General features: G+C 41.9%; 1 protein-coding gene across 1 annotated transcript in view; it reads right to left on the bottom strand.

The window, feature by feature from the left end:
- LOC139416126 (DENN domain-containing protein 4C-like) overlaps window positions 1-27,239 on the bottom strand; it is a 74,439-nt gene that overhangs the window by 46,510 nt on the left and 690 nt on the right. Inside the window, 1 exon segment of the mRNA XM_071164447.1 lies at window positions 252-562. Coding sequence (XP_071020548.1) covers window positions 252-550 — 299 coding nt within the window. The 5' untranslated portion in view covers window positions 551-562.

Raw genomic sequence — 27,239 nt, forward strand, 5'->3', positions numbered from 1 at the left:
ATAGACCAGAAGCAATTTTCATTACAATTTTCTCTCCTGTCAGTGTCGTTTTCAAAGAAAGGGATTAAGGTAGATGTACTTTGCAGCTCTATTAGAGATGACTATTCTGGTAATTGGTCTCATTGGGACGAGGAAGGGATTCTGAGGCTATGGTGCACCTGTTTCAGAGTTCACCCTAATGATGCCATTGTGAAACACCCTTTTTTTTTCTCCATTTGGTTTCACAGTAGAGCGCACACAGATGGACTCACCCGATGTCAATGAGCGGGGGCTTGTCGCGGTCCCTCTTGTAGCAGAGGAACAGCTCGTGGCTCTTAAGGCTGCCGTGGTTGAGGTTGGCCTGCTGCCCACTGTAGGTGCTCTCCATGCAGGTGAAGCCCTCGGGAACAGTCTCTCCCGCCGACTTGTTGATGACGGCCAGGTCAGTAATGGGCGCCTTAGGCCCGCTGGACTTGGTCTCCGACAGGTCCTGCTCCAGGGGCGTGGACTTGTCCGTCAGCCCGGCCACCACAAAGTAGTCGGTCACACGGTGGCCCTTGTCCTCAATCATGGCTGGTCGTGCCTGGGGAGAGAAGAGGCGGGTGGGGCAGGGTCAAAAGTGAGGTTAGAGGTCAGAGAATGGGAACATGTTTTTTGTTTGTTATCAAAGTAGGGATATGTCTATGGAATTTGGGGCCTTATCCAGGCCTTCTGTAAGAGCAATGTAGCCTAGGTCTTAGTCTATAAATGGTACAGAGCAAGTCACATGGGAACGACCTGCTCCTTATATCACACAGGCACCATGGGACAGTCCTTTACATTCTAACAGTGTATGTGGAATCCCTAATGACTGTATACGTGTCTAAACAGCATCCCACCATAAAGTACTTAATATACCTAAAGAATGACAGGGGTCTTGTGAAACGACGCGACTTATTCACAAACACTCCTGTCACTGTATATCACTTCCCAGTCCCATACTAAGGGACATGGAGAGAGTTCGGAGCGTCGGTGACTAGGGAGAGGCAGAGGAGAGAGGCAGAGCTGAGCGGAATGCAGCAAAACACCACTGTAAGCATAAATCAAGATGACACGAGTCTTACAAAGCGTTCTCTGGAAAACGAGAGCACGGGGTCCTGTTATTCTATTCACTTGGGATATAAAAACGCTTCCTTCCCGAGATTCAAGACGACCATATGCTGAAGCTCGGCGAGGATTAATCAGATGCTTCGATTTCCTGCTGTAGAAGAAGTAGAATGATCCATCAATTAGCCATAACAAGCACTATGGCATAGAGGTAGTAATTAGATGCAATTAGTCTAACAGCTAATGGAGCACGAACCCTCTGCTCTCAGTGAGAGGGGTTGGAAACTATCACAGCTTGTTTCTTCTGCTGGTAGATATTATAACTATAACTTGTTATAGTCTGTAAATTACTCAAATCCCTCAACATCTTTCCTGAACAAGCCATTTACTGTGCACAATAACCACAGGCATAAATACTGTCAACGGTAGTCTCAAATAACATGGCAGCATAAGTCCCAGGTTACCTTGCTTGTGGGAGAGTGGTGGGCTTCTAAAGACGGACTATTTTCATTTATACAGTTAGAATAACTACTTTACGGTGCAAAAAGAGGTTATTCAGGCGTCCAAGAAAAACACTGGGCTTCGGGAGGAGGATACGGCAAAATGAAGCAAACGGCTGTCTAAGGGAGAAAGAAAAGCTAAGAAAGCAAACATCCCATTCTCTTCAAAGAGAGGTGGAAAAGCATGCAGGAAGTGACATTTTCCAGTCGTGAGTCAGCTGCAGCATGGGGCAGGAGCAGGAGAAGAAACGTGGCCCCTCTGAACTGAGGGAGGAGCACCCGGCAGGCTCTACTTAATGTAGCCCACTTCATAACAGTGTTTAATAGTCAAACCTGAATGTAGGCTCTACAAAAAAAATGCCTTCATAATCTGGATCCAATTTGAATGTCGGAAAAATAAAAGCCACATGCAACAATTTCAAAGGTTTTACTAAGTTACAGTTCATGTTGGAAAATCTGTCAATTGAAATACATTGATTATATGGATTTCACATGACTGGGCAGGGGTGCAGCCATGGCTGGGCCTGGGAGGGCATAGGCCCACCCACTGGGGAGCCAGGCCCAGCCAATCATTCCTACAGCCAGCATGCCAATTGCACGCTCCCTCAAGACATGAGACATCTGTGGCATTGTGTTGTGACAAAACCGCACATTTTAAAGTGGCCTTGTAATGCCCCAGCACAGGGTGCACCTGTGTAATGATAATGCTGTTTTTCAGCTTCGTGATATGCTATACCTGTCAGGTGGATGGATTATCTTGGCAAAGGAGAAACGCTCACTGATAGGCATGTAAACGAATTTGTGCCATTTTTTTTATAGAAAGAAATAAGCTATAGAAAATGTTGGGGATTTTTTTTGTTCATCTCATGAAACATGGGACCAACACTTTACATGTTGCGTTAATATTTTTGTTCATTGCAGTTGATTAAAGAAACATTGGAGAGGGAGAGAGCAACAAAACGGATACACAGCCAGAAGACCGCAAATGATTCTTGTTGTCTCCTGGCTGTGTATTCGAAATCTTAACACCACAGAAAACAATGACATTCTAAATGATTCTGTGCTTCCAACTTTGTGACAACAGTTTGGGAAAGGCCCTTTCCTGTTTCACCATGACAATGCCCCCATGCACAAAGCGAGGTCCGTACAGAAATGATTTGTCGAGGTTGGTGTGGAAGAAGGCCTGCACAGAGCCCTGACCTCAACCCCATCGAACACCTTTGAGATGAATTGGAACACCGACTGCGAGCCAGGCCTAATCGCCCAACATCAGTGTCTGACCTCAGTAATGCTTTTGTGGCTGAATGGAAGCAAGTCCCAGCAAACAATGTTCCAACATCTAGTGGAAAGCCTTTCCAGCAGAGTGGAGGCTGTTTTAGCAGCAGGGGGGGGGGTACCAACTCCATATTAATGCACATGATTTTGGAATGAGATGTTCGACAACATAATTTTGGCAATGTAGTGCCCCTAATAAATACAACACAGCCTTGCTGACACCCCTGTCTAAAAAACAGTTGATTTTATGATTTTAACCGTTTGGAACTTTTGGAACTTAAGCTGCTCTGCTCGTAAAATTATGACCAACTCTAACCACCAAACTCCTATTAGGTAAACTATAATATCGAGTTGAATCCCTCTCTCACCTAAAATAAATGTATTAAAGATGGCGATTATTTTTTAAAGTTCACTGTTATTGTCCATAATTGTCAGTTACACGATTACACAATAATTGTGCCAGCCCTATGTCGACCAAAGACTGGGACCTCACAACAGGGCTGTCACCTCGGTTACAGACTACAGTACATTTGTACCCCTGCAGTTGGTTCCATAAAGAGACATACCACTCTCTCACCATGTCAGAAAGGTGACCTGTGCCCTGTTTGTTCCAAGTAAATGTCATGCACTAGGCTACATGGGTATTGTGTCCTGTCTGTACAAGGAAAGGACGGGGACAAGATGTACTGAGTTTTGCACTTGTGCATTCACAACTATACATATTTGGACAGGAGCAATAATGAATCACATAAGGTCCACAGTAAGTGAAAGGGTATGTATGAACTCAAACAGCCGTGGTAGTTGGCATGCCATGAAGTCGATGTTTATTGGGTTTTACTATCCTTGTGGGGACAAGGAAAATTCTGACAAGTGTGGACATTTTGCCGGTCCCCACAAGAAAAAGGCTATTTTAGGCATAGGGGTGAAGTTGAGGTTTAGGGTTAGAATTAGGGTTAGGTGATTCTCATTAAACCAGCTTTAAACATGTCTGTAGCTAAATGTGGTTACAAAACTATGATGCATTTGCAAAAAATAAACTATCACTCTGAAGACTAAGATGTCTAGTTTTTGGCAAAGTGTCTAGTTTAAAAATATATATATATATATATATATATATATATTTGCCAGAATGTTGTACGTTTTCACTGTTAATTATTTTTACCGAAATGTGTCTGGACTAAACTCGAGTCATTCTCTACAATTGTACTTAAGAAAACCCATGATGCATCATCATAGTCCTTAGATGAGCACAAGTTAAGTTAATTTACTCGGTTATTTCCCAGTACTACTCAAGAGCCTGAGTGGTGCACCCCTGTTGGATTCCACCCCTCAAAAGGATTGCATAATGGTCCAGAGCGAGACAACACAGTTTCATGTTAGGTGAACGATCAAGGAAGAATGACTCAGGGTTTCCACAAACAAGGCAGGCAATAAAAAACGCCTTTAATGAGGGAGGGGTGGCGCCCCCTCTGATGTGGTTTGGTTGCTCCAGGGTAAAAGAAGTAAATGGAAATGCTAAAGTTCCCTGGAGTGGTCAAAGGGGAGGGGGGGTGAACACATAGGCTCTTCGGCTAGCTTCATGGAGGGTCATTCCACCTCAAAAAGCACAAGGAGGATTTCCAAAATAGTTTTTGCATTAAGGAACAGGTAAGATTACCATTCCTGCAACATTTTAAATACACTGCTCAAAAAAATAAAGGGAACACTTAAACAACACAATGTAACTCCAAGTCAATCACACTTCTGTGAAATCAAACTGTCCACTTAGGAAGCAACACTGATTGACAATAAATGTTACATGCTGTTGTGCAAATGGAATAGACAACAGGTGGAAATTATAGGCAAGACACCCCCAATAAAGGAATGGTTCTGCAGGTGGGGACCACAGACCACTTCTCAGTTCCTATGCTTCCTGGCTTATGTTTTGGTCACTTTCCTGGCTTATGTTTTGGTCACTTTTGAATGCTGGCGGTGCTTTCACTCTAGTGGTAGCATGAGACGGAGTCTACAACCCACACAAGTGGCTCAGGTAGTGCAGCTCATCCAGGATGGCACATCAATGCGGGATGTGGCAAGAAGGTTTGCTGTGTCTGTCATCGTAGTGTCCAGAGCATGGAGGCGCTACCAGGAGACAGGCCAGTACATCAGGAGACGTGGAGGAGGCCGTAGGAGGGCAACAACCCAGCAGCAGGACCGCTACCTCCACCTTTGTGCAAGGAGGAGCAGGAGGAGCACTGCCAGAGTCCTATTGTTTGTTTATTTATTTATTATCACTTCCATCAATGTAATTGCCTGCATCATTTCCAATTCCCCATATATTATATTTTTGGGATAAATATACATTACTGTTCAATAGTTTGGGGTCACTTAGAAATGTCCTTGTTTTTGAAAGAAAAGCTCATTTTTATGCCCATTAAAAGGACATCAAATTAATCAGAAATACAGTGTAGACATTGTTAATGTTGTAAATGACTATTGTAGCTAGAAACGGCTGGTTTTTAATGGAATATCTACATAGGCGTTCAGAGGCCCATTATCAGCAACCATCACTCCTGTGTTTCAATGGCATGTTGTGTTAGCTAATCCAAGTTTAGCATTTTAAAAGGCTAATTGATCATTAGAAAACCCTAATGCAATTATGTTAGCACAGCTGAAAAGTGTTGTTCTGCTTAAAGAAGCAATAAAACTGGAGTTCTTTACACTAGTTGAGTATCTGGGGCATCAGCATTTTTGGATTTGATTACAGGCTCAAAATGGCCATAAATAAAGACCTTTCTTCTGAAACTCGTCAGTCTATTCTTGTTATGAGAAATGAAGGCTATTCCATGCGATTAATTGCCAAGAAACTGAAGATCTCGTACAACTCGGTGTGTGTCTCACACACACACACACACACACACATCTTTTTAGAATATAATTTCCTTTTATTATTCCCAGCAAACAATACCACCCCTCCCCCAATTGGAGTAAACTAAATAATAACACTTAAGCTTTCCATTTGCCATATATTTTTCAACTGTGTCCTGTGATGCTTCACAAAAGTACTGAACCTTTCTATTCTCAGAGTTTCTACAGATTGTAAATGAAAGAACATTTTTTTGCTAAAATAATTAGATTATTTATCAATTGACTATGACTTTTCAGATCACCCAGTAGTGCGAATGTATCTGCAGCATTAGCTAAGTAAATGTTGCAATTCTTCAGCCATTCTTGGACCTGTGACCAAAAATGAGCTACATCTGGACAGTACCAAAATAAATGATCTAATGACTCCTCACAGCAAACTCTACAGAGCTGGGAAAAATGTATTCCCCATATACTGTTGAAGTCAGAAGTTCACATACACTTAGGTTGGAGTCATTAGAACTTGTTTTTCAACCACTCCACAAATGTATTGTTAACAAACTATAGTTTTGGCAAGTCGGTTAGGACATCTACTTTGTACATGACACAATACATTTTTCCAACAATTGTTTACAGACATATTATTTCACTTAATTCACTGTATCACAATTCCAGTGGGTCAGAAGTCAGACACTAAGTTGACTATGCCTTTAAAACTTATTTGGGATAGGGGGCAGTATTTTCATGTCCGGATGAAAAGTGTGCCCAAAGTAAACTGCCTGCTACTCAGGCCCAGAAACTAGGATATGCATATAATTAGTAGATTTGGATAAAAAACACTGAAGTTTCTAAAACTATTAGAATAATGTCTGTGAGTATAACAGAACTGATTTGGTAGGCGAAGCCCCGAGCACAATCCCCCCAGGGGGAAAAAATTGAGGTCATTGTGTTTCCCAATGGTTTTCAATAGAAAACCCTATTTATGAGGAACCTGGTTGCAGTTCCTATGTCATCCACTAGATGTCAACAGTCTTTAGAAATTGGTTGATGTTTTTCTTTTGAGAAATTAAGAAGTACAGCTGTTCTTTGTAAGTGTCACTCCAGGTGGACTCCACTGTTTGGTGCGCGTGAACTGGAACGCACTTCACATTGTTTTTATCTGGTATCAGAAACAGTTTATTCCACCTTAAATTTTATTGATTATTTACGTTTTAGGGTACCTGAGGTTGGATTAGGAACGTTGTTTGAAATGTTTGGACCAATTTTACAGGTAACTTATTAGATACTTTGTAGGCATGTTGGGCGAGTTGAAACCGGTGCATTTCTGAATCAAACGCACCAAATAAATTGACATTATTGGGACATAATCGAACAAAAGGACCATTTGTGATGTTTCTGGGACATTTGAGTGCCAACAGAATAAGATTTTCAAAGGTAAGGCATTAATTATATCGCTATTTCTGACTTTTGTCACACTGTCTGGTTGAAATCTGATTTTCATGTGTTTGTATGCAGGGCGCTGTCCTCAGATAATCTCACATGTTCTGCTTTTGCCGTAAAGCCTTTTTGAAATCTGACACAGCGGCTGGATTAACAAGAAGTTAAGCTTTATTTTGATGTAATACACATATATTTTCGTGAATGTTGAATATTGATATTCCTGTAGTTTGAATTTGGCGCGCTGCCATTTCACTGGATGTTGTCAAATCAATCCCGCTAAAGGGATTGGCGCGTGAAGGGATCCATAAGATGTTAAACAGCTTGGAAAATTCCAGAAAATGATGTCACGGCGTTAGAAGCTTCTGATAGGCTAACTAACATCATTTGAGTCAATTGGAGGTGTACCTGTGGATGCATTTCAAGGCCTACCTTCAAGCTCAGTGTCTCTTTGCTTGACATCACGGGAAAATCAAAAGAAATCAGCCAAGACCTCAGAAAAAAAATTGTAGACCTCCACAAGTCTGTTCCATCCTTGGGACCAATTCCCAAACTCCTGAAGGTATCACGTTCATCTGTACAAAATATAGTACGCAAGTATAAACACCATGGGACCACGCAGCTGTCTTACCGCTCAGGAAGGAGACACCTTCTGTCTCCTAGAGATTAGCGTACTTTGGTGCAAAAAGGCAAATCAATCCCAGAACAACAGCAAAGCACATTGTGAAGATGCTGGAGGAAACAGGTACAAAATTATCTATATCCACAGTAAAACGAGTCCTATATCGACATAACCTGAAAGGCCGCTCAACAAGGAAGAAGCCACTGCTCCAAAACCGCCATAAAAAAAAAGCCAGACTACGGTTTGCAACTGCACATGGGGACAAAGATCATACTTTTTGGAGGAATGTAATCTGGTCTGATGAAACAAAAATATAACTGTTTGGTCATAATTACCATTATTTGGAGGGAAAAGGTGGTTTGCAAGCCAAAGAACACCATCCCAACCGTGAAGCACAGGGGTGGCAACATGTTGTGGGGCTGCTTTGCTGCAAGAGGGACTGGTGCACTTAAAAAAACAGATGGCATCGTGAGGATGGAAAAATATGTGGATATATTGAAGCAACATCAAGACATCAGTCAGGAAGTTAAAGCTTGGTCGCAAATGGGTCTTCGAAATGAACAATGACCCCAAGCATACTTCCAAAGTTGTGGCAAAATGGCTTAAGGACAACAAAGTCAAGGTATTGGAGTGGCCATCACAAAGCCCTGACCTCAATCCTATAGAAACTTTGTCGGCAGAACTGAAAAAGTGGGTGCGAGCAAGGAGGCCTACAAACCTGACTCCTTTACACCAGCTCTGTCAGGAGGAATGGGCCAAAATTCAACCAACTTATTGTGGGAGGCTTGTGGAAGGCTACTTGAAACGTTTGACCCAAGTTAAACAATTTAAAGGCAATGCTACCAAATACTAATTGAGTGTATGTAAACGTCTGACTCACTGGGAATGTGATGAAAGAAATAAAAGCTGAACTAAATAATTCTCTCTACTATTATTCTGACATTTCACATTCTTAAAATAAGGTGGTGATCCTAACTGACCTAAGACAGGGCATTTTTATTCGGATTACATGTCAGGAATTGTGAAAAACTGAGTTTAGATGTATTTGTCTAAGGTGTATGTAAACTTCCGACTTCAACTGTATATAACATTCTATTGGTTGCAAGAATTTTGTAGAATCATTTAAATAGAAAAATGTGAAGTTTTGAATCCGGCGCCGTTGTGCCATGGAATCGGTACATCGAAGATCTCTTCCCAACTATTTTACAATTTACATGGCGCAGCTGTCAATTCTTTGGTCCTTAAATGAAACTGGTATATATTTTCATTTATCACAATTTTCTTGAACCTATTTGGTCTTTAATGCAGGGCCGACAGACAAGTTCCTTACTTTTTCCCCCGTCCATTTGCCTCTTCCATTTTTGTGGTAATGCTGTTATTAGTTGGTTGAAATTTTGGGTAGAGCAGACAGTCTTTGTTAGCTGCATGTGTGACATAACTCCACCAGTCCTGTTTATGATATAATTTACAAAGATTGTCTATTTACATTTTTTTTTTTTTTTTAAACATTTTATCAGGAAATCAAGTTTTTTTTATCAATTAGTATATTTGAGTTTAACCACAATATTTGCTGTATTATGTGCTCTTTCTTTTCAGGTGGATTAAACTGAAATTGCAACCAACTTTCTATGGCTTGTTAAAAAAATAATGATATTTTGGAGCTGATTTCATTTTCAAATAACCGAAAGTGAGCGGTTGTAATCTGAATAAAAGGAAAAAGGCCATTTTTGTTCATGGGGTGAGACATTCTTAGTAATTTACTAGAGAACCATTTCGGATTTAACTATAACTTTTGTATGACTGATGCCTTTAGTGAGAGGTCTGATGCTTTAATATTTAACTTCTAATGTTTTAATATTTAATCTCTGTCCTCCTAATTCATATTATAAATAGGACCTTTTCATTTTGTCTGGTTTGCCATTCCAAATAAATATATTTTTTGCTCATTTAATTTTAAAAAAACGGTCGCTTGGTAAACTGTGATGACGAAAGAGTTAAATCAGGGTGAATTTTCCACAAATAGACAGGTATTTTCCTTTCCATGGTATCAAGATCTTATCTATTTTTGCTAACTTTCTATTAAAATGTATTGGAGTGAGATCATTTATTTATTTAGCCAAGGGCTTTTCAGCATCATGAGTTTCCATTGGTTGAGAATGGATTGAGGGGCTGTTTCCCGGGAAACAGATTAAGCCTAGACAGAACAGCCAAACTCAATGGAAAAACTCAGTTGAAAATGCTTTTTAGTCTAGGATTAATCTTTGTCCAGGAAACGGCCCCTTTGAGTGTGTGGTGTATTAGTTAGACCACTCCTTGTGAACAAAAGCAAACCATTATGGTCTCTAATGGTCTACAATGGTGAAAGTCCCAACAATACAATGGCACTGGTATTGGGTTTAATGGTAAATGTCACTTATAGAGATTTTTCTAATAATTGTATTGGAAAACATAAGACTACCACGCAATGGTTTATAATTGTTTTATTTTATTAGGGTTTTCGCCGCAGTTTCGTCTCCAGCCCATTTCTCCAAGTTGTGGGCTTGTAGGAAAAGTATTCATGAGAATTGCACCATAGGAATAAGCCCTCTCAGAGAGCTGCCATTTGTTAGACTTTTAAAGGAGAGTTGGGTTGAACCATTAGGTTTCTAGAGAAGGACAAACTAAATTGCTTTCATGGAGGACTGGCTTGACTTGTGAGGATGGCCACACAATTTGTCATCACCATCAGCTAGAGCTAATGGTTTTCTACCCACTTTCAACGAAAATATTGTGATCAATTTAATAAACACGAAACCAGCAAACTGGATACAAGGGTGGGTAGCAGGAATAGCACTATCTACTGGGCAAAACCTGGTACTTTCCCACTCTATTTTGGGAATTAGGGCAAGAGACTTCAAATGTCTAAATTCTCTGAACAGGGGAACATAACCATTACCAAAATCACTGTGAATACATTATAGTATTAAGAAGCAATACTCCAAACCTCAGCTTCACACTACTTGTCAGACATGGAGAACAGATACTGGTTGTTGGGGTGTGGGGGGGGTCCATGGGTGGCATTCTGAATTTTTTGGGAATTCCTCATGTATTACTACTCACTGGTAGGAAGATGTTGTCCAAATCAGACGATAGGTGCTATATTTAATTAATGTTATCTGAAATCAATTAGCTACATTTTTTCAGAGTTCAAGTTATATTTCATGAAATAATGTTACAGGAATGCTTATCGTATCGGTTTCTAACTGCAGAAAATATTTCAGAACAATCGAAGATGGGTGGCGTCATGGCTTGCTGAAATGACATGGAACGATTCTGGAGAGAGTGAATGGGACCGGGCTTCAGGATCAAAGGAGCTGAGATACATCCCACATAACATGCTCTTTCCCTGAGCTATTTACTTTACTCAGAGGGCAAAACCACAGGCAGCAATTCTTCCTCTGAAAATGTGTGTGTGCAAATCAAAATGCAGTCAAGTTTATTTTGCTTTGCGCAGTAAACAAAGTTCTCATCCAAATGAATCTGGCCATGCATTCTCATACCACAAAAATAATGGTGTTTGTCCGGACCCCTTCACCATCCAGATAGTGAGTTAGTTTGATTGAACAGAGTCCTTAGTATGCTCTGCAGTGCACTATAGCAGACAGAGGAGACAAGCCACTGTTGGTACTACTTTCTGCAGAGATTTAAATCATCGTATCCATGGTTACACCTCACAGTTAACCGTCAGAGCTAGCTTTCATTCTTAATAGACTTTTTGCCGTGAAATAAAGCACACCATTAAATGTGTTCTAGATCAATGCTCTTATGGCACAGAGAATGTGTTTGTCTGGTGGTGGTTAGTGGACTTGTGACTGGAAAACAGCTTGTCTTGTTAGTCTTTAATGCATAGAGGGGTCTGGCTCTCTCAAAGCCGTATCAGACGTTTCGCATCAGAACTCTGAAGTGGTACATCAGGCTTTTAAAAATAAACAACCCTGGTCTGTAACAGTGGGGTACAAAATATTATGAACACCTGCTCTTTCCATGACATAGACTGACCAGGTGAAAGCTATGATCCCTTATTGATGGCACTTGGTAAATCTAATTCAAATCAGTGTAGATGAAGAGGAGAAGACAGGTTAAAGAAGGATTTCTAGGCCTTGAGACAATTAAGACATTGATTGTGTGTGTGCCATTCAGAGTGCGAATGGGAAATACAAAATATTTGTGCCTTTGAACAACATGGGCCAGCATACCTGTGGAACGCTTTCGACACCTTGTAGAGTCCATGCACCGACGAATTGAGGCTGTTCTGAGGGCAACTCATATAAGGAAGGTTTTCTTAATGTTTTGTACACTCAGTGTACCTTACAGCTCAAGGTTTGAAAAAGCTACTCCCACCTCATATATTTCAGATCTCATGAATAGTTAAGACTTCGGAGTCAACATGCTTGCACGGGTAATCGAAGATCCAGAGTGACATTTGAATTGCTTCATCTGGCCTGCACGCTCACATGCACGCTCACACGATTAAGGATGAAGGCTCAGGTTCATACTGTTCAATTAATGGGTATTTGCAGCAGTCCAAACAAAACACCCAACTTAAGTGGCTGATGTCATCAATAACATATTTTTCACACAACTGGGAGTGAGTTATTTATGCATCTTGGTACCATATCTAAATCATGCATTGAATTACCAATAGCTAAACGAGGCTGAGCTGCATTGTCTTTTAATGTGACAATTAAAACATACATATTGATGGACTATGGACACAATGTCATGATAAGTAGGCCAGTAAAATCCACTGTAACAAATCATATTGCCTAGCTGTTGAATACAATGATCTACTCAAACCATACATTTACAATCTCACTTGATTATTGAAGACCAAGTCCCACACTAGCCGGCGTACAAGAAGCATTTTTACTTCTTCTTTGGATACTTAACGGTAGAACACTCTGTAACAAACAGAGACCATTATTCTCAAGCTGATATGGTGCCAGTAGGAGTCAGGAGCAAACTGTTATCACAGAGTGGTGGTGGGTATGACTCACGGTCATGCTATGGCCATGTCAGCTTCCTGGCACTGTGGGCCCAGATGCCTGATCTTTCACATAAATAAACACACACGCGGTTGGTAATGAAAGGATCCACAAGACAAAACGTAAACAGAAACAGAGATCTACAAACAAACACTGTACAAGTCCTGCCAACGCTGTTACCGGCCCTGTTAACTAGCACTTGTATTTTGCCTCGCCACCCTAGCCTCGCCCTCGTTTGGGTGCTAGCAAGGTACTGCTAAATATCAACAGCCAATCCAGTAGGGTCTGGAAGCTATAGCGTGCTTCGATTTGTCAATAGCACCGTGACATCGCAGAGTATTTGCATAAAGTTCAGCTTTCCACAATTTAAGTCTCCCCCGTTCATGTTTCCACAGGCTCGAATCGCCCAACGGTCACCCCGCCCACTTCCCTTCCCTTCATTGAAAAGTAGAGGCTTCCGTCGTTTCGTCGCCCCCATCGTGTTATGTACCGTTAGGCCTTGTACTTGGTAAGGCTCAGACAAAACATATCCCAATATTCGGAATAGTAGCCCATTAGTCCCATCAGCCCACCATTAGGAAAAATAATCACACTTCATCATCCTTTTACATCCAACTAACTCTCCTACAACCACAACAAATAGGCCTATATAAACTACATTATGAGTATGTAAACTCATGCACACAGAATCTCATAACAAACACAACCTTGAATGGAATTCAACTGAGAGGAAATGTCGGTCTGGTCTGGTTTGGATGATGATTCCTCTGTTCCCCCTGAGCTAAAGATGGGACTTGAGTTCATTGAAACAGAAGCAGCATCATCGTGGCTTCGTATTCAGCACACGGTCCTGGCAAAGTGTTTGGCTCCATCGACGTTTCCCTGACAACAGCACTCTCAACCAACCCCTTGAAATTCTGCAGCATAGTGGATTACCTGTTGAACACCTGCACCTATACTTCGAAATGGACCCCCAACAAAACACACGCGCATGTACGCACCCCACACAACAAGGTTAGTGTGTTGTAGGAAGACGTGAGAAAAAGTAAAGGTGTCAAGCTTGAGAGAGAACAACTCAGTGAAAGCAAGGTGATATCAGCTGCCTGCCAATCACCTAATCCACCAGGCCAAGCCTCACTAATGGCTGTCCTAATGGCACAGAGGCCCAGATCACATTCCTCCGGACGGTGAAAATTGTCAAATTAAATATATGGAGAGAGAATATATATTATATATAGTACCGTTCAAAAGTTTGAGGTCACTTAGAAATTGCCTTGTTCTTGAAAGAAAATGTAAAAAATTACCCATTAACATAACATTTTATCAGAAATACAGTGTTATTGACTATTGTAGCTGGAAACAGCTGATTTTTTATGGAAGATCTACATAATGGGCCTCTGAACACCTATCAGCAACCATCACTCCTATGTTCCAATGGCACGTTGTGTTAGCTAATCCAAGTTTATCATTATAAAAAGGCTAATTGATCATTAGAAAACCCTTTTTAGCACAGCTGAAAACTGTTGTTCTGATTAAAGAAGCAATAAAACTGGCCTTCTTTAGACTAGTTGAGTATCTGGAACATCAGCATTTGTGGGTTCGATTACAGGCTCAAAATGGCCAGACACAATTAACTTTCTTCTGAAACTCGTCAGTCTATTCTTGTTATGAGAAATGAAGGCTATTCCATGCGAGAAATTGCCAAGAAACTGAAGATCTTGTACAACACTGTGTACTACTCCCTTCACAGAACAGCGCAAACTGTCTCTAACCAGAATAGAAAGAGGAGTGGGAGGTCCCGGTGTACAACTGAGCAAGAGGACAAGTACATTAGAGTGTCTAGTTTGAGAAACAGACACCTCACAAGTCCTCAACAGGCAGCTTCATTAAATAGTACCCGCAAAACACCAGTCTCAACATCAACAGTGAAGAGGCGACTCCGGGATGCTGGCCTTCTAGGCAGAGTTCCTCTGTTCAGTGTCTGTGTTCTTATGCCCATCTTAATCTTTCCTTTTCAATTTATTGGCCAGTCTTTACAACTCCGCCTAGAAGGCCAGCATCCCGGAGAAAGTTCTCCTGCAACAGGGTGATCAAATTAAGATCCTACATATGTAGGCCACATGCGCACACACACACTGGGTAGAGGATGTGTGTGTTTCCTATATTTAGGCTACCCTGAACACGAACACACACTAGTAAAATAGAAGACAAGCACAACGTATTCTCTTTGTGGACAGACTGTGCAATGTACACAAACACTAGCGCTGCCATGGCAACCCAGCCCCGAACAATGCCAGGCAGCCCCCATGCCACTCGTGTTGTTATTCTATCTGGGAAGGGGTGAGTCCCCGCAGGAAATCGATCCGGTGTGGTTCTTCAAAGGGCATCACGTGGAGAATGTATGCCTACGTGAACTCTGTGGCCTACAAAATAGTTCAACGAAGACGTTCGCCTACAATAAATAAAAGCGGGTAAGGCTCGTTTTTAAAGTACACCTTAAACATTCAGAAAGCAAATAAAAAATTAATTCTCAGCCATAAACTGTGCGCGCCAGTACTTTGGGAGAAGGAGAAGGGATTAAAATTAAAAGCCTTTGAGGACATAGTAAACAGAAGCTGGCATGTGCTCCTTTCACGTTCGGCCATCTTGTCTTGTGAGGATAGCGGCCCTGTAGACTACAGGGAACATGAAAGAGGCATCGGCCAATCAGATTGCGTAGCCAGAACTAACCGTTTTACAATCTGACATCAACATAAATGACTCAGCAATAAATGTGTTTAGACAAAACATTGACTCTAAAACAACTGCAGGCCTCAGGCGTGAGCAGGTAGGGTCATAAAAACACATCCTCGTACAACGAGAGCATTATCAAGCACAGTTTAAATAATATTAAAGGCCAATTGAACTGGTCTGTGAAATGTCCATTGTGCTACAGTCTTTCCTAATGTTTTAACTGGTCACTAAAAAGGTTATAAAACAGAACAGTTTGTCCCCCTGTGTAACTCTGGGGCAGAGCTGAACTACTTGGGTGTCACAGGGAGTACGTTTACATGCACACTAATAATTCAATATTAAACTGATTGTGGCAGTAGGCCGAGTATGGCATTAGTCATGTAAACACTTCACTCTGTTTATCTTAAATCGAAGTAAGCATACGCCCATTAAAACCTGGTTTTCTGAGCAATCGTTCGAATTATTAGGACATGTTAACAGCTTAATCAGCATTCCAGCTGTGTATTTGATCTGCGCATGTGCCAGCACCATTAGCGCAAGTCTCCCTCTTACGCCTGAGTGAATTGAAATCAGAAAAAAAACGGAAGTATGCATTTTAGAAATAGTTCAAATACAAACTTTAAAATGTCCGAACTTCGAATCAAATAGGCTTTACAAAAATGACAGTCGCTGTGGGAGAAAAGTTTTGATTTGCAATTTTCTGCATTCATTTAAGCACCGTCTCCACTGGGATGGCTGTGTGAATGAGCAACAGAGGCCTATAGAAAGTGCCAACACTAGTCTAACCAGTCTTGTTTCACCCAACGTTCACCAGTGTCGTGTCGTATTTACACCAAACAGAAGAAAAGGACAGGGAAAAAAGGGAGAGACAACCTGGGCTTAAGAAACGCTTGCTTTTGTTTCAAACGTTTTGTGCCCTACCGAATATAGCCAAGGGGGGAAAAATATATAAATGGATGAGGCACTACCTGAACATTTCACTACACTGTGCCCTTATGAACATGGCCCTTCTGTAAGCAATATGGCAGAAGTTCCCCTTGGCTTTGGCCGTTGGTCAACAGGGGGGAGGCATGCTGGCCAATTCCTCACTCATTATATTTTACTCTCCATTGAGTCATTCCATTCACAGGGAAGAGGCCAGGCCCCTCTATGCCTGTGTATTACAGGTCATGTTTCTTGGCTGTGGTGCTGGTCTCAACTTGAAAACCTGACAAAAGCCAATAATGCCAGTCCAACGGCCCTCAGGCAGAGGAGGACTCTTCTAGGAACCCTCACCACACACATTGTTCCAAGTGCCAAGCTATCGTCCAATTTTAACAGTACTCTATAGTCTCTCCCAAGCACACTTCTAAGCAAGATCCACATAAATCAAGCAAATAAGCTGTAGGGGCAAATATCTATAGGGTTATAGAGTGGTTCACTCTTCAGCATGAACTGTACGGAGTGAAACCCCCAACTCTCTCCCCAATGGTCTCCTCTAGTCAGTCATCTCATTCCTGTCACACAACAGACCCTGGACGTTAGGTCTTGTGGGGGGCGGGATGGGTCTTCTGTGTGTGTGTGTGTGTGGTCATGGACAGCAGACAGTCTTGTGTCTGTTCTGACAAGCCTGTCTCAAATTATTCCAGCAGAGCAGAGGCCCTGTCATGAAGCTCCATTCATTGGAGACTGGGGACCAACTTGTCTGAGGAGAATGGCAATGGCAGTGAGTGACACACACAACACTGTCATACAGAGAGACATATGAACATATCACAGAAAAGACTGACAGTTTTCCTACCAAAGCACAGATATTTCTCTCTAGACAAATGTTTAAGAACATTTGAATACGTACAATAACATGAACCTATAACACGTCTTATGTTCACCGATCTAAATTACTGTCTTGAAAACCTACACCACACAAATTTAGTAAGCCACCTCCTTCCCTTTTACAGTACTATAAGCAAACAATACTTATGACCAATCACTTACTGGATTCAACAATATCTCTAGGGCATCAACTAGAACACCGATAACACAAACCACTATCCAGAGGCCCCTGAGGTCCGGCGAAGCAAATTCATTCATATCAACTTGAGGCTCATTCCAGTTCACAAATATCGCTCTGACAATTCTAACCTCCATTCTGGAAAGAGAAGCACAACGTGTGTTTTTGTCTCATCCTCATAGCTTTAGGAATCGTTATATTGATTGTTAAATGGAATATCCTTTGGAAGACTTTCATATACAACTGCATATTATGTAAAGCCAGCTCAAAACGTCTGGTATGTGGCCCCTTTCATCAATCTGGTGACAGCTTGGACTTACACCTCATAAGTGCGGTACCCATGTCTCTCTAAAGTACCACTCCATGGCTGTAGTCTCCACAGAGCCCACGGCAAAATAGTGGCCCTGCAACCTGTCATCACAGTATGGTGTCTGCGGCACAGAGCCGGGATAAGGCGGCAACAAAAACCCCCATTTGAAAAGAAGAACAGGAAAACCATGTGTTCTCGTCTGGAGGAGGAATCAGGCTATTAATGGGGGGGGGAATAGCTGAAACCCCCTCTGCCTGATTTGATTCAGATGGCAAAAGTGTGTGTGCACGTGTGTTTGGGGTAACAACACATCCACCATGCTGGCCCTCAACACGGGGGCCACTCAGGGGTGTGTGCTTAGTCACCTCCTGTATTCCTTGTTCACCCATGACCACGCATAACTCCAACACCATCATTAAGTTTGCCGACGATGCAACAGTGGTAGGCCTGATCACCGATGACAAGACAGCCTAAAGGGAGGTCAGAGACCCGGGACAACAACCTCTCCCTCAACGTCAGCAAGACAAAAAGGGGCTGATCGTGTACTACAGGAAACAGAGAGCCTAGCACGCCCCCATTCACATCAACTGGGCTGTTGTGGAGTGGGTCGAGAGCTTCAAGTTCCTCGGTGTCCACATCACTAAGGATCCATCACGGTTCACAGACACCAACAGTTGTGAAGAGGACACGACCATGCCTCTTCCCCTCAGGAGGCTGAAAATGTGGCATGGGCCCTTAGATACTCAAAAAGTTCTACAGCGGCTTCATGAATATGTGCGTTTTCCTTCTTCACAATGCAGAAAGAACGCATTTAAATCAGTGGACATCACTCATTTTTATTACAACACACCTGTCATAACTGTTCTCTTTACTAAAGTAGAAGTTTATTATTATTGCTAAAAAAGGTACTGCATAGGTGTAAACATGAATTGTTTCCCAAGAGATTGCACTTCTATAGACTAAGAAAGTAGCAGAAATGTGCAGAAAGTAGTTTTGAATGCATTTTATTGAAGGGAAACAATGACAGTCTTGAACTTTTTTGGCAACATAGTGAAATATTCTTATATACTGTACAATGAGGATTTCAACTACAAAATACTAGTCTTCTCCCATTTTTTTGAACCATTGCCCTCACCCACAAGGTGTATAAACAACAATAAGAATAAAATAAGATAATATATACAAAACAAAAACAAAAACATAAATCAATCAACTCTAATTAGCACATGTAGGACAGTATGCAAGTGTGTGTGCATGGACTTTGAGGATGTATTTATCACATGTGCAGCATATAGTATTTGTTTAACAGACTTTCTTTGTGGGCAGAATTGGCATATCCTCGCCTCAGGTGGATAAGGACAAGATAGCTTTCACAAGCGTTGCAGAGGCTGCAGTGCGGGGGAGGCGCTCCCTTCTTTGATTGTGTGGGGTTACAAGTGCCTTTCCCATTTGCTCCAGGAACACCCTCCTCTTGTTCTGCTTATCAGGCATCCAGGTAGGGTTGATCTTGTTCCATATCACGAAGGCATTGTATGAGGACACATCAATGAAATAAAAAGATGTTATAAAAGATGACCAGGGGTCAGCAGGCAGTCATCATGCTGCAGCTGTAAGTTCCAATCACCTTGCCCAGGTTGTCCACGCCTCCTTTGTTGTGCTTGTAGCCCAGGATGATGGCTGGCTTCCTGCCCTCACAATCACTGATCTCAGCCATTTTGTGCAGTGTGCTTAGGAGGACCACATTCTTATTCCTCTTTGGGAGGTAAGAAACTAGAGGGGTGGTGAAGTCAAAACTTTGATGAGAAGGCCTCTCTCCCTCTTGTTGTGAGGAGTGCAGGGGGAGCGCAGGCCTGTTCTTTCTAACTGTGCCAACCATGGTGGTCTTTCTCTTATGGAGCTGCTGGCTTCTCTAGAATACAGTATATATGCAAATTAAGTGAGTAAAACAGTATGTAAACATTATTAAGGTGACCAGTGTTCCATGTCTATGTACATAGGGCCAGCTTCTAAGGACATGCTTCTAAGGTGCAGGGTTGAGTAACCAGGGGGGGGGAATAGGGCAGTGCGATGGCCTCATCCGTGTATCTATTGGGGCGGTATGCAAATTGCAGAGGGTCTAGGGTGTCGGGTAAGGTGGAGGTTATATGATCCTTAACTAGCCTCTCAAAGCAATTCATGATGACAGATAGTCATTTAGTTCAGTTCCCTTCACTTTCTTGGGTACAGGAACAATGGTGGCCATCTTGAAGCATGTGGGGACAGCAGAATGGGATAGGGAGAAATTGAATATGTCCGTAAACACACCAGCCAGCTGGTCTGTGCATGCTCTGAGGACGCGGCTAGGGATGCCGTCTGGGCCGGCAGCCTTGCGAGGGTTAACAAGCTTAAAATGTCATACTCACATCGGCCACGGAGAACGATAGCTCACAGTCCTCGATGCGGACAAAGGTGTTTAGCTTGTCCGGTAGCAAGACGTCATGACTGGTTTTCCCTTTATAATCCGTGACTGTCTGGAGTCCCTGCCACATACGTCTTATGACTGAGCCGTTGAATTGTGACTCCGCTTTGTCTCTGTACTGACGTTTGAAGCGGATGGTTTGCACACCTACTGAGTCAGACTAAAAGTCCACTCCGAATACCTCTTCCACACTGGTGGTGTTTCGAAGCAGGCTTTGGAATAAGTGGATCCGCCTAGGAGGGTACGGACAAAGGATCCAATTCAGGAGAGTTGTTTTTCTGGTCGAAATGCTGGTTAGGTACCGCTGCTCTGATATCTAAAAGGTTTTTCCGGCTGTATGCAATAATACTAAAAATGATCTGAGCTAATAAAGGTGGGAAATAACTTTTAATTAATTAATTTTTTTAAATAGGGCAAAGTTGCTTGGGAGCCAGATGTCTATCGGCACCCTCGTTGGAATTACTGCCACATTTCCTTTTCCTCAGCCAGCCAGACGAGTAACGAACGGCAAAATCACTAGCTTATGTCAAACGAATATCCCTCATAGTAGAAAAGTTGACATTCTATTGGTCAGCATGTTCTGTGCAAGAAAGAAATAGCCTCTTCCAAACTCTGGGACAGTTGTGGGAATATAGATCCCAAATTCTTACAACCACTAGGCTTCATAACATTTTTTTTAATTTTTTTATAATGAGGCTGATGCAAGAGATCAGAACGTTTTGCTTAAAAATGTTTATAAACTATTATTTCTTCACATTTTAAGTAAGCAAACATTCATTCCATAATGCAACCACAGTAGTCAAACGCGAACGGTTTCATGTGACAGAGATGAAAATATCCGTTAGAAATGTATAAATAGGGGAGATCTAAAGATACAACTAGCATGGGTTGCTAACATGACTAGAATTATACATTTCGCTGCTGGACAATGAAAGAACGTTTATTTGAAAACCATTAGAGCATGAGAGAAATAGGCTACTGGTTTAATAAGTATATGGAAGTCTAAAATAATTGCCTTAACATTTCTATGGTCAGATTTTACTTTGAAGCAAGGTAAGACACGTCTCATGATGAAGTAAAATGTTTTGGTTTCAAACAATTAAGTGTAAGTTTTCAAAATGCATAAATGCCTCCAGCTCATTGCAAAGTGGTGTGTGATGTGCTGAAGCCTGCCTTCCGTTGTCATTATGCACTTGAATGGCGAATGGGAAGCGCACTTTAATTAATACAAATAGTAGCTTTTTAAATTGTGGCCATCAAAAATGTTTTAACATGCGATTGCATTTTAAAATTGTTATGCAATGATTGGGCTTATAAAAACACGTTTCACACCAGAACCAACAAATGAGCAGCTTCGCACTGTCTGACCAATTTTCCCACTCATAAGCTCTGTATATGTATGCTATGCAAATGGTTTGAACATTATGACTAATACACACTCACCAATTTAATTCCACAAATTAACATAGAAGCATGGTCAAATGTATCTCCATCGACTGGTATTTCCATCAAAGAACAGGCTAAAAAGCATAATTTTGCAATGGAATTCTTTCTCCCGGTCAATTGGCCAGCGGCAGTTTTATTGATTGGCTTTTTATAATTTCTTTGGGGGGGGGGGGCAAAAGCCGGCTATTACTGGCTAACGGAAAACCTGGTGTGTGTGTGTGTAAGTCTGTGCATGCGTGCATGCGCGTGTGGCCATTGACAGCAGACAACCTCAAGTCTGTTCAGACAGGGCTCAATTATTCCAGCAGAGCAGAGGCAGGGGTGTGTGTGAGTGATTCCAACTGCGGTTTGTAATTACCAAAACAATGTGTTGTTAATGAATCAAAACAATGTATTATGAGAAGATGTTTCAACTTTTCCTATGCTGAAGAGGACATCTCACTACATCAGTTTTGGGTTAAGAGTAAAGAAAATAACAGGGGGGGAGGGGGGACATGCATTGAGAGATTTCAGTATGCACAAGACATTCCCCACTCAGTGAGAGCTAGGCCAACAACACTGAGGCCTATCCCTGAGCCTACTCATTCCAGCCAATGAGGCAATCAGCAATGTATTTTGTTTACCACGTTATTACTTGTCAATCAGAACTGAGAAGAACGTCATGATTACAAAAACACAGATCCCACCCCTGAACTGCAAATCCTTTCCCAGACACATTAGGCAGCAATCCACAAAATGTCACCGATGTGCACAGTTAAAGGGGAAAATACATATTAGCTTATTATAACACTTTGCCAGAAGGCACAAGGCCTCCTCATCTGCAATTTGCAGCAAAAATGGAAAACAAACCTGTCTACGCAGATGGAAGAAATGATGCGGCCATCCAGCAGAATAGGCAAACAAGACGAGAGAAAATCCACGACTGGGCCAAAGAGCGATTAAACGTAGTCCTGGACCACCTGTTCTTAAGTGCAGGCAACCTGTTGACAGAAGTCTGATTGAACTCCTGATTTTTCCCCTGCTCTGGGTAACCAAGTGCATCAAGACTAATATATTACACAGCTCAGGCTGGCTAGGCTAATGCATTAACCTAGCCAACCTGGAAAATAAGCATAGTCTTCACTGAATTACGAGCGGTTGACATCTTTCTAGTTCTTGACAGAGAGAGGGGAAATATGACAGGACTTTCCCCGCAATGACTGACGAACAGACACCTTTTCATATCCGTCGGATGGGTCAATAGTCAATATTTCTGACGTGTGAGACAAAGCAAAAGAGTCGCAGCGAAATAGGTCATTCAGTCTAAAAAGATGGCCTGTAACCTACCACTGACATGAACAATGATGATAAAAGACAGTCTTCTGCTGTAATACCGCAATTCACGAACATACAGTGCAACATAGGCCTACAACAGACGTTGTTGATTTCTGTGTATGATAATGTCAAATGGCTAAATATTCATTCAAGAAACAGGAAAGGTCCCAGGTCCTAGCAAATTGTCAGATTTCACACCAGAGCATCGTCTGTTTCAACAGACAGAGCATATGCAACAGTCGAGAGAGAAGGCGGCAGAAAAATCAATTCTATGCACCACAAGTCGTAAACCTCCCACGCACCAATTCGATGAAAAGGTGTGTCAAAAGTGATGAGTTTTTCCAAGGCCAAAGCAATTTCATGTTGCATCTCAGGCAGGCATAAGAGCACAAAAACACAGATCATCAGCACAAGTTCAATCCAATAGGCTACAACACAGTGCACAAATTAGTATGCAAGAGCACAATGTCTCAATGCCTATTTGTGGCTTTCCAAGTGTAGTTCTCCCTTCACTACCAGCTATAGAGGGAGAAGATATGCAGACTGCCAGTTGGAGTCAAAAGGACTTTGTGAACAGGGTCTGAGTGACACTGACATGGGGTTGGTCCACTGACTAAATAGGAGGGTCATTTGAATGACAAATGGCTGAGTCATTCCATATTATTTCATCAAGCCATGACAACCACCATCACAGATTGTTCTGAAATATTTTGTTGAATTCTAATTTGATCTCAGAAATTAAGCTAATTAATTGCACCCAAATTGGCCATTTGACTAGACTGACCAGGTGAATCCAGGTTAGTGAATAATTTGCTTTAAATTTGAATGGGCTGATGGTGCCTGCATCCGATGGTCAGTCTCAGTGGAAGGAGAGAGCAGCAGACTGAGGGCCCACCTCTCATCGCCCCTCCGCTCTCCATTTCCTCCGCTGACACTGACCAAAAAGGGACACTGTGTTCCAGAGATGGCGAAACTCGAGTTGCACCACATTATTTCTGCCTCACGCACAAAATCATGTTGTTACTCCTATAAACACAGAGAAAGTGACATATTCCTCGACATTAAAAATAACAACAACCAACACAAACCTATCGATACACTGTCCTACTCATTCATTACAGCTGCAGTGCTGGTTGTTGAGCCATACGATTGACCAGCGGTAGGCCTATAGTGCACTTGATTTGCTCTCCGGGACTGACGGGAAGGCAGAGTATGCACCTTCAGACACATGAAATGGTTCAAAATCGGAAAACTTCAGGGCAGCTGAGTCGGGTGCACCTACCGTCAACAGCACTAGAGAAATAAAACTAAAATAAAAACAAGACTTTATCGTTGGGTTAACAGATCTGTTTGGCGATCGACTAGAATATTATATGAATCCTATATATTAAAATGGTCAATTTGCGTGCAATCAATTAGCTTAATTTCTCAGGAGACCAAATTATACTAAACAAAAATATAAACGCAACATGTAAATTGTTGTCCCCATGTTTCATGAGCTGAAATAAAAGATCTCAGAAATGTTCCATTCAGACAAAAAGCGTATTTCTCTCAAATGTTCTGTACAAATTTGGTTTACATCCCTGTTGGTGAGCAGTACTCCTTTGCCAAGATGATCCATCCACCTGACAGGTGTGGCATATCAAGAAACTGATTAAACAGCGTGATCATTACACAGGTGACAAAACAAGGTGTCACAACACAATGCCACGATGTCTCAAATGTTGAGGGAACGCGCAATAGGCATGCTGACTGCAAAAAATGTCCACCAGAGCTGTTGCCAGAGAATTTAATGTTAATTTCTCTACCATAAGCCGCGTCTGTCATTTTTAGAGAATTTGGCAGTGCGTCCAACCGGCCTCACAATCGCACCCAAAAGTAGGATTCTTGCTCTGTGTGACATTCTAAGACAGCTTTGTTTACAACTGAAAGTCTAGCACTGTGAAATATAGCACTGCCACGTTTTTGTTTAACTTTCACGTAATGCCAAACACATTCCACCAACATATCCAACAGCAGACATGCTTTACATACAAGTCTGATAAAGGTTTTGCGCTGTGGGTTGTGACGTCATCTGCTGCCTGTGAAGGCTGTGTGTTGGCTGTAGGAGCTACAGAATAAATACAAGGCTCGTCCTATTGACCATCTGCCTGACATATGACTATCAGCAGATAGACGAGCGAGCGAGAGAAAAAAAACAACATCTTGGCCATCTGTCTGACTTATGATGACTATCAGCAGGAGAGAGTGTGAGACTGAGAAAATGAGATAGAAAAGGAGAGTGAAGAGAGAACAGCCAAAATAGTCTTGGAAAAAGCTTGATTGCAATATTTATTATATAATGGCTCTGGTGCCATTACAATGCTTGTGGTGGTCCTTGACAGATAAAGTACAGGTCCTTGGAATCAGACAGAGGTAGCTGAGGGGTGAAGGAAAGCTCAGCTGAAATGTCACAAGACTCACTGCCTCCTCCCTCGAGTGTGACGGGCAGCCAGGCAAAAAGCATTCTTTCCACAGGGAGGTGGAAAAATTCACTGCACTCGCTAACTACAGCGATAGACAAAATGGTCCCAGATCCATTGAAAGTTGAGGACAAAGACTACAATACGGAGACATTTGAGTCATAAAGGAAATGAACAAGTCCCCTGATTCTTTCTATCATGCTTTAGCAAAGTTGGAGAACTATCTCCATTTATAAACTACTTCCTGACTGTGTGTGAGGTGCACACGTCCTGTTTTAAAAACGAAATACCCTCATATGAACTCTTGCTATAAGTCAATTATAAGACTGAAGTCATTCATACTGTACTTCTCATCTGCTTCACACATAACGAGCCACGATCTCTATTTCCACTACCCACATTTGAGATGGCAAAATGCACTCTGCCCCTGTTCACACTATGGACCTAAACTGTGTGACGCATATAAATGGTGTCATATTTCTCTTTCACATGAGAAGTCCTACCTAAGTAGCTGCAGTACCAATGAACTATTACTTTTCCTCTACCCACAATGCCTAGTAGTGGTGCCCGGTAATCGTTGAGCCCAATCTGAATTGGACTGCTTGTGTAAAAGCAGCCAAAGACAAACACCCACCTGGGGCACATGACCCAGTTTAGAACACTGAAATGGGGAAAAATGTACTCCAACACCCTCACAACTTCTCACAACAGACATGTAGTTAGTACATGTCTGTTGTGAGAAAGCAGCATTTCAGTGCATTCCAGGGGTTGGGCTGAAAAGATGTGCATGCTACAAATCTAAATAGATTGAAATATTGTTGCATAGTGCGTTGTTTCCCATGCTCCGAGACAAGTCAGATCATGTTCCTCCCTCACAAGAGTGAGGGAATACTGTGTCACAAAATGCATTGATATTTGCTACCCTAATGGAAACCTAAATGTGGCTACAGTACCCGTGGTGAAATACCATCCTTTTTGCCCTGCTGGGACCGATGCCACAGACTGGCACAGAGATGCCATGGCAAACACACACTTGGAAGGACGCATGGAGGTGGGAAGTAAGGAATGACACTGATTCATATTGTCAGTGCAGCGCCTCAGTTGCTTGCTGGCAATCAGTCAAGTGCTGAGCCACAGATATGTGAGCACTTTGACTTGCACTCAGTGACAGACATGGAGAGGAACCTATACAGAGCTTCAGACAGACATTCAATTAGGCACAAGGTTAGCAGTGTGGTTAAGGTTAACCTAAGGTTAGGTTTAAAATCTTCAATTAGAGATAATCTAGAAATAGGCGGGTTTATGACTGTGGCAACAACACATGTCCTCTGCAAGGAGTCAGGGTCACACCATGCAGACATTGCACAGTCAGTCACAAAGGTCATTGGGGATATAGGTCTAGTGAACACACTAAGGCTTGTTGCTTAAACTGAGGCCCACACTTTGACTAATGTAGTAGAGGATTGTTCTGGAATTACTAGGCTACTACAAATGCTCTGCATGTTTGTTTTTAGTTCCATTACGGCATAAAAAAATACATATTATTTTGCCAGTCAGATTTTCAGTGGAGAATAACATTGTTAGCAGAAAATAAGGAAATACTCTAGGTTGGTTACAAGTCAGTCTGATTGTTAGACATGATCTTTGAGAGAAAGAATTATGTTGAAAAAGCAATATGTATTTCAATAGATATTTCAAAAGAAAAACGCTTGTTTTGCCTGACAATAAATAGTCTTTCGAGAGTGTTGACACCCAAGCA

The sequence above is a fragment of the Oncorhynchus clarkii genome, chromosome 9, assembly GCF_045791955.1.
Source record: "Oncorhynchus clarkii lewisi isolate Uvic-CL-2024 chromosome 9, UVic_Ocla_1.0, whole genome shotgun sequence".
In the NCBI taxonomy this organism is placed as follows: Eukaryota; Metazoa; Chordata; class Actinopteri; order Salmoniformes; family Salmonidae; genus Oncorhynchus; species Oncorhynchus clarkii.